The sequence below is a fragment of the Peromyscus californicus genome, unplaced genomic scaffold, assembly GCF_007827085.1.
Source record: "Peromyscus californicus insignis strain IS unplaced genomic scaffold, ASM782708v3 Scaffold_16__1_contigs__length_79575227, whole genome shotgun sequence".
NCBI lineage: Eukaryota > Metazoa > Chordata > Mammalia > Rodentia > Cricetidae > Peromyscus > Peromyscus californicus.
In genome coordinates, this window is record NW_026294458.1 from 21,103,127 (window position 1) to 21,116,899 (window position 13,773).

The 13,773-nt window shown below is 42.3% G+C and overlaps 1 protein-coding gene across 4 annotated transcripts in view; it reads left to right on the top strand.

Moving 5' to 3' along the window:
* Positions 1-13,773, top strand: part of Hcls1 (hematopoietic cell-specific Lyn substrate 1) — a 32,239-nt gene that overhangs the window by 5,084 nt on the left and 13,382 nt on the right. For 3 of the 4 annotated variants that reach the window (XM_052740638.1, XM_052740639.1, XM_052740637.1), the window contains exons 4-5: positions 10,442-10,571; positions 12,410-12,520. In XM_052740638.1, the coding sequence (XP_052596598.1) occupies positions 10,442-10,571; positions 12,410-12,520 (241 nt within the window). Of the gene's footprint in view, positions 1-2; positions 7,072-10,441; positions 10,572-12,409; positions 12,521-13,773 lie in introns of those variants that run through there. The other variant, XM_052740640.1, reaches the window with a different exon arrangement.

A 13,773-nucleotide genomic window follows, 5' to 3' on the forward strand; every position in this document is an offset into this window, starting at 1 on the left:
CGGGAGGGGAAGTGTGTCCCGTGAAGAGCTGTTGGAAAACCTGCAGCCTCCGGGGAACGTGTGGCAAGAAAATAGCCATGCCTGTGAATCTTTGTGTCTATTTATTTATTTAGTCTAGACGCTGTCTCCGTGTGTTTTCACTTCATCGCGCTCGTCATCTGCCTTATTCTTATGTGTCTTTTATATAGGACAGCTCTCATTCTCCCCCCAGGGTAGTCTGTTGTTTTAACGATCTCCCTTCCTTCATTCAGATAGGAGGTAGTCAGAGAAGTGGCACAAATGCTGAAGTTCTGTCTATCTGTCTGTCTGTCTGTCTGTCTGTCTAGCTAGCTATCTTTCTATCTATCCATCTACCATCTATCTATCTATCTATCTATCTATCTATCTATCTATCTATCTATCTATCATCTATCAATTATCTATCAAATGCCATTCACCTAACCCTTCTCATAAATATAGAACATGTGCTTAGAGTGGAGGGTGGCTTCCAATGGGTTAAGAAGACTTCAGTGTTGGGTGTGGTCTTACACATCTTTAATTCGAGCACTCAGGAGGCAGAAGCAAGCAGATTTCTGTGACTTCAAGGCCAGTCTGGTCTGCATGTGAATTCCAGGTCAGTCAAGACTACATAATGAGACCCTGTCTCAAAAAGAGAAGGCATCAGTAAAATGTCAAGGGAAAGAGCTCTCCCATCAATGCTGTAGTGAGGACGATATCTGAAGTTGGTACAGTGACTTGAGCTACAAATTTGCATTGGACTACTTGATAGAAATTGGGAACCATTAATGTTAATATTAATATAAAGAAATATGACATTTGGAAAAGCTGATGACTAAAATCATTTTAGCAATGATGTTTAGTCTTCAGGACAAAGATCCAACTTTCATTTTGTCTGAAATAAATGTGGCAATGTAGCTCAAGTGGTAAAATTTTGGACTAGTATGCATGAAGCCCTGTATTTGGTTCCAGCACTAAATAAACTAAGTGGGGCAGCTTATGCTTGTAATTTTGGCACTGGAGGGTGGAGGGGGTGCCTGTGGGGGGAGTGATGGATGCAGAAGAATCAGAAGTTCAAGGTCAAGGCTAGCCTGGGTTACACTGTGTGGATTATAACGTGTGAGCGGTTGACTCTGCATTACCAATAATGCACCGGTGTCCCATTAAGGAAAGAAAGAGAATCACTTCCCTTTGTTTAAGGAAGAGAATCTAGATTTGAATTCTCTACTTCACTCTCTCTGTCTTCTTCCTCGGTTGGTCTGCTGTATGTGTCTCAGTCTCTTAGATTAGCAGAAGGCTGAATTTTGAGTCTGTGTGTCCCTGTGTCTGTGTGTCTATCTGTCTTGTTTGTGGCTGCTCTGTGACTGTGTGCCTGGTGTCTGGATCTCCCTAGCAAAAGGCTCTCTCTGCTCTGTCTTTATTGAACTGCATGGAAAGCTTCACTTGGGGGGAAGCAGTGATGAATACTTAACAAAAATCTTCAACAGAGTTGAACAAGGGATTAAGTCACTGGCTCCAACTGACCCAGATAGCAAATATCATTGGTTATCAACCAGTACCCATAAATGGAGGCTTTCAACCTTTAAGGTTGATTTTAGGAAGTTGCTCTCAACTTCTGTATTTGCCGCTTTCAGCAAATGAGACAGAGGCGTTCCCCTGGGTCAGGGGCAGGGAAGAGGACATAACTTAAGATTGCAGCTGTGCATTAGCTTAGGTTGTCAGAACTGATCACACAGCAAGTAAGTTTGGTTGTCACATTGTTCTCTTAAAGTCAGGCATAACAGGCCAGCAGTCTCAGTGGTAAGTGATTTCAAGGCATCTTGTTCACTTTGACTTCGAGGTCCAGCCAAAGCTTCAATCTCTTAGGATGTGAGAGATATTTTTAGAATATTGTATCACCACAATACATGAGCTTACCTAGGGTTTTCTGTGGAATGTTGTACTTGGCAACCAAAAGATACTCACCTCTCTTCCATGGACTAGACAGCACCATCTGACCAGGACTGTTGGCTTTAGAAAGCCCCAGACAGCCATATTTTAGTAGCAAAGTAAACACAATGGTATAGTAAGAATGAAAGTTGGAAAGTAATGAATCAACATTACTCCTAAATATGTCAAGATTAAGGCAATTTTCAGTTCTATTCCCAACTCCTCCTCCCACACTCTAACAATATTTTGACCTCATTTTCCCCTAGATTTTAAAAGGTGTCAGTGATGACCACATTGCAACAGCCATAGTCTTAGGAGACTTGGTACATGTTTGTGCAGATCTGGAATATTACTGAACACCATTCAGACTTAAATGGTTTGACTTACATAGCTATACTAGATATTATTCTTTTAAATTTTTATTTATTTTTATATGGATGGGTCTTTTGTCAGTATGTATGTCTGTGTACCATGTGTGGGTCTGGTGCCCGTGGAAGCCAGAAGAGGATGTTGGATCCTCTGGAACTGGAGTTACAGATAGTTGTGAGCTGCCATGTGGGTTCTGGGAATCAAACCTGGGTCCTCTGGAAGAACAGCTCTTAATCATTCAGTCATCTCTCCAGGCCCAACTGAATAGTAAACAAATCAAGCAATTCTGGAAAGTACATAGTGTGACAAAGGAAAAGAATAGGAACAGGGCCTTTCCAGAAACTTCCTTAGTATTCACGCCCCTGAGAGCTCACAGATTCAAGAAGGTTGAAGCTCTTTCCTTTTCTGAGTGAAGGCCACACACTCTGGAGCTCTGGGAACTGCTGAGATGAGAAAACACTATCATGGTGCTTTCCCTGCCCAGTGTCTGCATCTTGCATGTTAGGGTAGAGCATTTTAAGGACTGCTAAAGTCCCGCCGTGAGCCTGTGGGAAGAGCTTGCATCTGGAAGGGTTTGCATCAGTTCACAGCTCTGTCATTACTAGCAGTGTGAACTTAGTCAGCCCTCATGTTTCAGTAGCCCATTTTATTAATTCATGGGGATTACAGCGGCTACTCTAAAGGTTTATGTTTAGAATTCAGTGAGTAGTATACGTGAGTGTCTGCTGGTACTTAATATTTCTTAGCACTTTGGTGATGTTATTTCTATACTCTGTTAATACAGATGAGTTTCATCATGTCCATCCCCAAACCTAACACGAGTATGCAACAGCTGGTACCTTCCTTCTTCCTAAATGGTGTTGACTCAGAGGGCTGCATGGCGTAGCACTGCACACATTGTTTTGACTTGGTGTGGGGCTCTGCATATCAAACTAACTGGATCTGTGTCCTCTATAGTGAATGCTGGAGGTATTTCCACAAAGGCTTTCTTGTCTATATTTGTTAAGGCCTTGAAGGTACAAAAGCTTGGATCCCTCTGGGAACAGGCTAGCTGACCTTGGACAAACCTTTCACCCTCTCTGGTGTTCAGTTTCCCTATCCACATCAAACAGCCCTCCAGGGGACATTCCCATGTAAAGTCTCGAATGTTCTTTGCTCGGTACCCACTAAGCACCCTTTATGGTCAAGTGGGAATCACCAAGACCCTGGGAGAGGAGGAGAAACAGGAGGGGAGAGTACTTGCCCAACCAGGCTGACTCAAAACAGGAAGAGGAAGTGACTGTGGTTCTTAGTAGGCGTGCGGCCTGCCCCCTCACCACTGTTTCTTTCAGGTCAGCCTTGAATAAATTGAGTGTGGGGATGGCTTTCTAATTCAGAGCCGAGCTTAAGTGATTCTTCCATCTCTCATCAGTTGTAGAGAGAAATGGCCCAATGGTCAAGGGCTATCGCACCGCCGTGCTCCCCACGCCTGCCTACTCTTCTTCTTGCTCTCTTCCCCCTTGACTAGTGAAGCGTCCTTACCACCCTCAAACAGTGATTCGTAAACTCTCCGTGGGAGAGGACAGAGGTTTTTGTCTGTTGTTCGTCTGCTTTTCTAAAATAAAATATAACTGAAAAACGACGACATAGAGGATAGAAGCACAATTTTTACTTCTGGATTCAACAGATACGAGAGCACCATGTAAACCTCTTGTTCGTGTTTCTAAAACCATACTCTTGATTTTTATCTTCTTTTCTTAGTGGAAAAGAAACAAGTCAGCTCCCAGAATGCCCTGCGAACAGTGTTGTGGGCATCACTGTTGCTCAAATCTTAATTGGTATTTTTAAAAACCCAGAGCCAGATATTGGGGTAAATGCTGAAAGATCAGAGGGACAAGGGAACAAGCCACAGCCACCTCTTACCTCTAGGACTCCTCAGCCTGAAAAGGGCTTTTTAGTTCCTGTATCCTCGTGCCTTATATACCTTTCTCCACCCAGCCATATCCTTCTTAGTGCTGGGATTAAAGGTGTGTGTGTGCTTCCCAAGCAAAGGCATGAGATCTCAAGTGCTGGGATTAAAGCTGTGTGCCACCACTGCCTGGCTCTGTTTCTCTCCTAGACTGAATCAATATCATGTAGTCCACAGTGGCTTTGAACTCAGAGATCCAGACAGATCTCTGCCTCCCGAGTGCTAAGATTAAGGGCGTGTGCCACCACTGCCTGGCATCTATGTTTAATCTAGTGGCTTGTTATATTCTCTGATCTTCAGGCAAATTTTCTTAGGGTACACAATATATCACCATACAGCACTACACTGGACAAGGCCTTCCTGTGCTTCCTGAAGCCTTTAGATTAGGTCTCACTGAGAAATAGCTGTAAGTATCTGCCTCAGCGGCTTACCTGATTTCTGTGTCCTACCATTTTACACAAAGTAGAAATGAAGAATAACACAGTACCAGACAGAGTACTAAAATAGAACCCCAGAGGTCCAGGGATGGGTGCCAGATCTGCTCTGGCAGCACTCAGGGCATTAAAGAGAATAATTTCACCACTCTCCTCTGTTTACCCATGTGACTGGAGATATCAATACTGGCCCTCCTTACCTCACAGGGGTACTGTAAAGAACCATAGCTATAACATGAGAATAAAGGGCAACATGTATTGTGTCTTGTCATGCAGTCATGCATGTCTTTAATAGATGGTAATGTGATTCTGATAGCACAGAAAAGATATTCATTCTTGATTTTAACAATTTATCTAAGGATTTAGACATAATATAGACAAATATTTTGAATTCAACTCAGTCTGAATCTATGGGCTGAGTACTTATCCACTATGTCATATTATTTCTATTAAACCCATTTTGTCATGTCCATGATTCTCTTTTAAAAATGGAATGTGAATTCCCATGATCAACTATCACCTTTCCCTGAGGCTGCTGTTCTGTTGAAAGCAGCTGATTATATTATAGTCTGGTCTTAACGACGTGCCATACTCACGGCATAAGCATGGGCCTCTTCACGAGTACATTCATTTAATATTTTCTTATTTAAAAAAATCAATGTTGTTAATGTGTAATCATCATAGACAAATGGTTCAGTGAATTTTGATAATACTGCAAGTAACCACCAATACAATCAGGACAGGGAGGATTTCAGTTATGACTAAAATTCCTCTCTGTCTCTGTAGTTGGCGCCCGCTTGCCCAGTCCACACAAAAACGCTGACCTATATCTTGTCAGTGTTGGGTAGTTAGTCTGGTCTCTCTAGAGTTTCAGTAAACGAATAACATAGACTACACTCTCTTGTGTTGGCATGTTTTTTTGTTTTTACTTAGAATGTTTTTGAAATCTAGCTAGAGCATTACATACGTTGGTCTTTTATTTCTTGTCAAATAATATCCATTGTGTTTATTCATGGCTCTGTTGTTGGACATCTGCGTCTATAAGCATATCAAGAGCATTTGAACACAAATCTCTTTGTCGGCATATATTTTTATATTTCCCAGGGTATAGTTAAAAAATCTAATTGCTTATTCATATAGTCAGTGTGTGTTTACCTTTTGAGAAACTGCCAATCTATTTTCCAAAAGGAAGTTAGCATAATTGATTTTTGCCAGAAATGTATATGTTTCACTTAGACCATGTCTTTGCCAATACTTATTATTGTTGATAGTTTGAACTTTTGTAGTTGTTGTTTTTTCACTCTTTTGGGGATCACCATCCAGCTCCTAAATAAGTCACACAGGGAGGCTTATTCTTAATTATGAATGCCTGGCCTTAGCTTGGCTTGTTTCTTGCCAGCTTTTCTTAAAGTATCTCATCTACCTTTTGCCTCTGGGCCTTTACCTTTCTCTATTTTTGTATACCTTTCTGTTTTACTCTGTTGCTGGTTGGGTAGCTCAGGGGTTGGCTCCTAATGTCCTCCTCCTTCTCTCGATCCTAGATCTCTCTTCGCCCAGATTTCTCCTACTACACATCCTCTCTGCCTGCCAGCCCCACCTATCCTTTCCCCTGCCTTGCTATTGACCATTCAGTTCTTTATTAGACCATCGGGTGTTTTAGACAGGCATAAAAACACAGCTTCACAGAGTTAAACATAAACAGAAGTAACACACCTTAAAATAATATTCTATAACAAATTTTAGCCACTCTGTGGGTATGTGGTGATTTTAATTTGTATTTCTTGGGTGAGTAAACTTTATTAAGTCTTTTGCATATGCCATCCATGTCTCTTCATCCATCTTCTTTCTGGAATGTATGTTCAAATATTTCCTTGCCTTTAAAATGAACTGTCTTCTACTGTCTTCTTACTGAGTTCTCTCTATATTTTAGGAACAGATCTTTTGTGAGATGTATGTTCTATAAATACTTATCCAAGAGTAATGATTGTTCTTTTAGTTTCTTGGTGATATTATTTTGTAGGCATGAGATTTGAATTCTGAGGAAGTCTAATTTATATAAAAAAAGATTTTTATAATTAGTTGGTTACTTTTTGTTGGTTTGTTGTTGTCAAAGAAAAAAATTTACCTCGAAGTTGTGAAGATCATCTCTAACATTTGGTTCAATTTAAAATTTGTGTCTTTAATATTTATGTGCAACATGAAGTTGAGATCAAGGTTCATCTTCTATGGATATCCAGTTGCCAAACACAGTCCAAACTGTCCTTTTTCCACTGACTTGGCAGGTTTCTGTGACCTTCTGTGTGGTTGGTTTCTGGACTCTTTTCTGCCTCATTAAGCAATGTGTTTGCCCTGGCAGCACAGCTACCACAGTGCAATGACTGTTGTAGTCGTTCGGTAAGTCACTGGAACCAAACAGGCCTCCAACTGTATACCCCTTACATTTTTTTTCTTATGATCCCAGGATTTTATCTTATTTTATTTTGATACAAAAATCTTAATTCCTCTTTAATCTTTTTTTAAATTCTTCTCTCATACAATACATCCTGAGTGCAGTTTCCTCTTTCTCCACTCCTCCCAATTTTCCCTCCCACCCCCCCCCCCTCTCCCCCAGATCCACTCCTCATCCATTTCCCTTCAGAAAAGAGCAGGCTTCCCAGAGACATCAACCGAACACGGAACAACAAGATACAGGAAGACTAAGCACAAACCCTCACATCAAGGCTGGAGGCAACCCAGCAGGAGGAAAAGGGTCCTAAGAACAGATAAAAGAGTCAGAGACATGCCCAACTCCCGCTGTTAGGAGTCCCATAAGAACACCAAGCTCCATGGCCATGACATATATGCAGAGGACTTAGCTCAGATCTGTGCAGGCTCCATGATTGCCTCTTCAGTCTCTGTGAGCCCCTATGAGCCCTGCTTAGTTGATTCTGTGGGCCAAGTTCTCCTGGTGTACTGGACCCCTCTGGCTCCTACAATTTTCCCTTCCCCTCTCCCTCAGAATTCCCTGAGGTCTGAGAGGAGGGACCTGTCTGTTCCAAGATTTTATAATTTTATACATTGGGATTTTGATTAGGATTCCACTGGAGATGTAGGTCATTTAGGAGGACAATAAACATGTTGATGGTATTGGGTTTTCCAATCTATGAACCTGAGATAGTCTTCTACTTATTTAGATTTTTTTTCAGAAGTATTGTTCAGTGTTCAAGTCTTACTCATATTTCATTAAAGTTCCCCTAAAACATATCATGTTCTGTCAGAAGTATAACTTGCTTTTCACTTTTAGTTTTCAAATGTTTGTGGCTGGTAGATAAATGCACTTGACTTTGATAAAGTGACTTTGTATCCTGTAACCTTGCCACGAGCACTTAATAGTTCTGGTAGTTTCTTTGTGGAGTTAGGCTTTTCTAAACACGTTGTCATATTGTTTGTTTGTTTGTTTTTGGTTTTTTCAAGACAGGGTTTCTCTGTGTAGCTTTGGAGCCTGTCCTGGAACTCACTCTGTAGACCAGACTGGCCTCAAACTCACAGAGATCCCCTTGCCTCTGTCTCCTGAGTGCTGGGATTAAAGGTATGCACCACCACCACCCGGCCATATTGTTTGTGAATGAAGACTTTATAGGCAGACTCATTCAGCTTTATGCCTTTATTTTTATTTTCTAATCAAGCCCCAAAGCACTGCCCTTTCTCCTCTTTTGCCTTTGAAGTCCTGAATTTTGCTTGACTCTCTTGCCGCGTCTACACAAGCCGTTTGAAAACTTGAAGCAGAGACAGTGTGTCAAAAACCTCTTAGGTCTGACACTTGGCACCCTGACTGTAATGTGTTCTTTTCCTGTGTCTCCTCTGTCTATCCACTGTCACCATACATGAGACCTTTTGTGTCCCCAGAGCCTAGCAATGCTTCACACTCAAAGTTGTTTAAGTGATATTTATCAATGATTAATAAATGATTATATATTAAGACCTACTCAGGATGGATTCCGCTATATGGTAAAGAAATTCATAAAAAAAGTTGGGTTTTCAGTTGGGTGTGGCTACAGATGCCTGTAATCCCAGCACTTGGAAGTGGTGGAGGGAGAATTGGGAGTTCAAGGCCATCTTTGGCTACACAGGAAGTTAGAGGCAATCTTGGGTTTCATGAGACTGCTTCTCACAAACGAAAACAAAACACAAAACAAAACAAAGGTAAAATATTTTGTAAATTTTTTTCTTTTTGCCCAGAACATTTTCATTCAAATGATGTCATCTGTTGGTACAATCTAACTAGCCTGCCATTCAGTAGGTGGATTTGCATATTTTCTCAATTGAAAACAATGTTTGTGTCCAGCCCTTGATTTCTCACTTGAATACCTCAGCTGGGAACCTCGGACAGTCATTCACAAGCTCTGGGAGCCCAGTCCTTTTCAGGCACAGGCAGCTCTAAGGCTGCTGCTGATTTCTGCTTTTAGAGCTGCCAGAGGGGTCAGGTGAGGCATGGGAACACTGGGTGCCTCCAGCAGCCGGATTGATTTCATCTGGTTCATAGCCAGCCTTCTAAAATTAACCATGCTAAAGCTGAAAGGCTTTTAAAAAGCAGTCAGCGAGATTATCCCTCCAGACCAGCAGATGGGTCTAATCTTCCATGAAAGGAGAACATCTCCACTGTGAGATGGCCACTCTGCCTGTAACCATTTCTCCTGGGCCTGAGCTATGGAGTCCCAAGGACAGTAACTACCCTGCAGACCTTTGCTTACTGCCGAAAGTCAGGTCTCTACAATTTAGAGTTCTCTCACCCAGATATCTCTATATGGTCCCAGGGGTCCTTGCATATTTCCAAATGTGTGAACCATTGCTGTCATTTGTTGGTCCGGTGCTGTTCGGTCAACTCTTAGCTTCAGACTAAACAGCCTGTGGCTTTCCTACCCCCTTTGGTGTTGTAGCCTCCACGGAAGTAAGGATGGAAATGAGCATAAACTAAGTAAGAGGAGTAAGTGTCACTTACTGTCAGAGGTAGAGTCCCAGTCCTAAATTATGGGACCTTTAACTGCCCTAACAGATGACAGTGAGTGGGTTTTGTGGCTTTGTTTCTGCTTGTTATTCTCAGAAACTATCAGGCTTAGTTGCAGAATGTTAATGCTTGACCAAAAAAAAGAAAAGAAAAGAAAAAAAAAAAGAAAATACACCAATACTAATGAATAAACTTACCCAAAACTGCATTTTTACAAACATCAGTTTTAATGACTCCCTTTATGTTATTGAAAAGTAGCATTTCTATTTTCTAAGTTATTTTCCAATTACTAGGCACACAGAATGCTTGGTTTTGCTATTATCTGTAATGTTTCGATCACTAGACATTAAGTTTTGCCATATTTAAAAGTATTTTTCTGGGGTCGACTCTGAGAACTGTGGTCTAAAGGCATTTGCCTGTCTTTACATGCTTCTTGAGACAGACCACCTAATTGGTTGAAGGCAGGTCTTTTTGGAGAGAGAGCAATAACTTCTCAGTTATAAGTATATAGATATCATTTGTTCTGTGACACATGAGGACATGAGGAATGGGACTGAAGATGACAAGGTTATGGTAATGAGAAAGATGGCAGACCACAAGATCTTGGCTTCTAGAGAGTTTAAATCAGGCTGTGTTGGTTGTACCATCTTCTTACTCCAAGCCTGTCACTGATAAATCTGGGGGACTCAGAGTTTTGCTACAAAAGATTTCTACTTTTCGGGGAAGGGGTCTGTTGACCTCCCTGTATGAGGGGAGTCTCAGGTGTGTGGTGACTTGCAGCATCCACCAGCTGAGGAGCAAAGTGTCCGAGGAGCATGACATTCTCAAGAAGAAAGAGCTGGAGTCGGGGCCTAAAGCATCCCATGGCTACGGAGGTCGGTTTGGAGTGGAAAGAGACCGGATGGACAAGGTGAGTAGAAAAGGAGAGATCTATTTTAAAGAAAAAAAAAATAATGAAAAGCAAAGTACTAGCTTGTTGGTGCTGTGGTTTAAAATTTGTTCCAAATACAGTGTCCATTTGGGCTTTAAAGCAGAGTATCTATATGCTGTTTATATCTTTTTTGCCCCCAATCTCAATACACAAGATATAGATGGCAGAGAACAATCAAGACGTTAGAGCAGCTGGCCTGTTACAGCTCCAAGTATACCATGACCCTGTGTGATGGACAGTTTTCACTGTCAACCTGACACAATCTGGAACCACCCGAGAAAAGAGCATCAGTGAAGGACTGTCTAGGTCAGACTGACCTGCAGGCATGTCTGTTGGGGAGTGTCTTCATTACTTTTACGGATGTGGGAAGCCCACTGTGGGTGGCCCCACTCTCTGGGCTTGGGTCCTGTGTTGTAGAAGAGTAGAAATGGAGAGGTAAGCAGTAAGCATACATGTCCTCATTCTCTCCCTGCTCCTGATTGTGGATGTAACTGGCTCCTTCAGGTCCCTGTCTTCCCCAACGTCAAGGACCCCAACCTGGAATTGTATCCAAATACAACCTTTCTCCTTTAAAGTTTCTTTTGGGTGTTTTAATCATAGCAACAGAAACAAAACTAGTCCCCACTTAGACCGAGGAAGCAGGGAACATTACTGGAGAAGGAAAAATAGGCTATAGAATTATTTGTTGCCTTTAAATGCTGTGTATTCTGCCTATATTGCAACTTCTCTTATTTTTCTTTACTGTAGTTGTTTTCAACCCGTAGTTTGCAACCCTTTTGGGGTTCACATATCAGATATCCTGCATATCAGATATTTACATTGTGATTCATAATAGTAACAAAATTACAGTCATGAAGTAGCAATGAAATAATTTTATGGTTGGGGGTCACCACAGCCGGCACAAGGAACTGTATTAAAGGGTTGCAGCATTAGGAAGGTTGAGAATCACTACTTTACTGTATTATGTGATTATGTGTATATGAATGTTGTATGCATGTGTTATATGTGGTGTATGCATGAGTGCAGGTTGTAGCGGGGGTGGGGAGGTGAGTGCACCTGTGCCTGCACAAGCGGAAGCTACAGCCAGGTGTCACATGTCTTCCTCTGCAGCTCTCAGCCTTAGCGCCTTGAGACAGGATCTCCTCTGAGCGTGAAGCTCATCATTTCAGCCAGGCCGGTTGGGAAGGGAGCTCCCAGAATGCACCTGTCTCCACCCTCCCGTGCTGGGGTTACAGGTCCATGCAACCATGCCTGGCTTTTTTTTTTTGTGGGAGCTAGAGATTTGACCCTAGGTCCTCATGTTTGCAGGGCATGGACTCTTACTGAGTCTCTCCTCAGTCCTGTAGTCATCTTTTACATACACACTGAAAACTTCAGAATTCCCTTCTGAACTTTGGTTGTCCAAATGGGTAAAGACCTAGGACAGAGGTACCTGGGTGATGGAGGGAAAAAGGTCAGCGCCCCCTGATGCACCCAGGCTTTGCTCCTTCGTTTTTCTGTAATGCCTCTGTTTGAGTTCTCCTCTCCCTTCTTTCGGGTTCAACACTCCTCTGGCTATCTCTTCTCTGTCTCCTGACTTCCGGTACAATCCTGGAGGCTTCTGGGCGGTGGCTCTCTAGTGACGTGAAAAAAGAATCTGGCCTGGGCACGGCTCTAGAGAAAGTTACTGCATCCCCCATCGTGGGGTCCTTGGCATCACTGTCAGGGGTTATGGATCTGACCCAGAATGGAATTTCTTGCATCCCAACATCCCTTTGCCACCTCATCTATTCTCAAGGTCACTCTGATCTTTTCTCACCATTCCTGATTTTTCTTAGAGTGCGGTGGGCCACGAGTACGTTGCTGACGTGGAGAAACACTCTTCCCAGACTGATGCCGCCAGAGGCTTTGGGGGCAAATATGGAGTTGAGAGGGACCGGGCAGACAAGGTAAGTGACAGCTTTCTTCCTCTACCATAGTCCTTAAATTATGTGGGCCTCACCAACACCCAGTCCTAAATGTAGGTCCATGCTTCTCGGTGAAATCCAGGACAATGGAGGCCATCAGTGTCTGGTCCTGGCCCTGAGCTAGGATAGCTCTCATGGCCTCTCTTAGGAGGTTTGTTGGTGCTGGGGGCTGCATGTGGAGCATCATCATCCATTTAAATTTGCCAGGGCTGGGGTTGTGGTACAGCTCTGGCCCTGCACAGGAAAGGCCCGGGATTCATCAGCAAAGCCTCATTTAGTCAGTCAATAGGCAAAGGTTCTTCAAACCCTAAATAAGAATTCCTCGAGGCATTGGCAGAGAAGAGAGAATTTCTCAAATAAGCACATAAACCAGTCAATTAATTAGGATGACAATGCTCTGAGAAGGTGAAGGGTTAAACAATAATCTGTGAAGCTGAGTATTGATGGAGACTCCTTTGTATACAAGAGTAGTTTTAAAGAGAAAAAAAAAAAACAGTTCTAAGTGAGCTCAGCTGATACAGTGGAAAGAGCAAGGCTGGGAATTCCTTGGTGCTTTAAATTCCAATTTGTGATATTGGTAACTGAATCCTTTTTCATGGCACAGGTTAGAGTCTCATCTGAAAGGGGAAAGGAATTTGGGGGCAGGGAAGGGAGAGGAGAAGGGAGGAGAGGGGGAAGAAGAGAGGAATGGTGGGGGAAATCTTCACATCTGGCTGAGAAGTGTTATTTTATTATTATTACCAGCAAGTAGGCCTGAATCCACATTACAAAGTGCTAGAATGATAATTGTTTGCATTGTAGGAGAAAATACACCCAAAACAAAACCAAGAATGTTCAAAACATGATGTAAAAGAAAAAAAGTACAGAAAACATGTTTAAAGACAATAATGTCATGTGGAGCACATATGGTTCTAGAAACAATAGAGAATTTCCTGCTAACTCTTGGCTCTCCTTCTGATTGTCTTTGTCCAATTCTCTTATTGTTGTTATTTTACAAGCACAAATTGCATCACCTAAGCAATCCATGTGTCCATAAATCAAGAATCAGAGACTAGAGGTTGGGGAAGTAGCTCAGTTAGTAACATGCTAGCCTAGGGTCTGGGTACCATCCCAGCACCTCATAAACCAGGTCCGTGGTACATACTAACTCCTGTGAAGAAGCAGAGGATCAGAAATGTATTGCCTGCTTGCCCTCCTTCCGTTTGTCCATCAACTAAAGAATTGCAGGATGATAA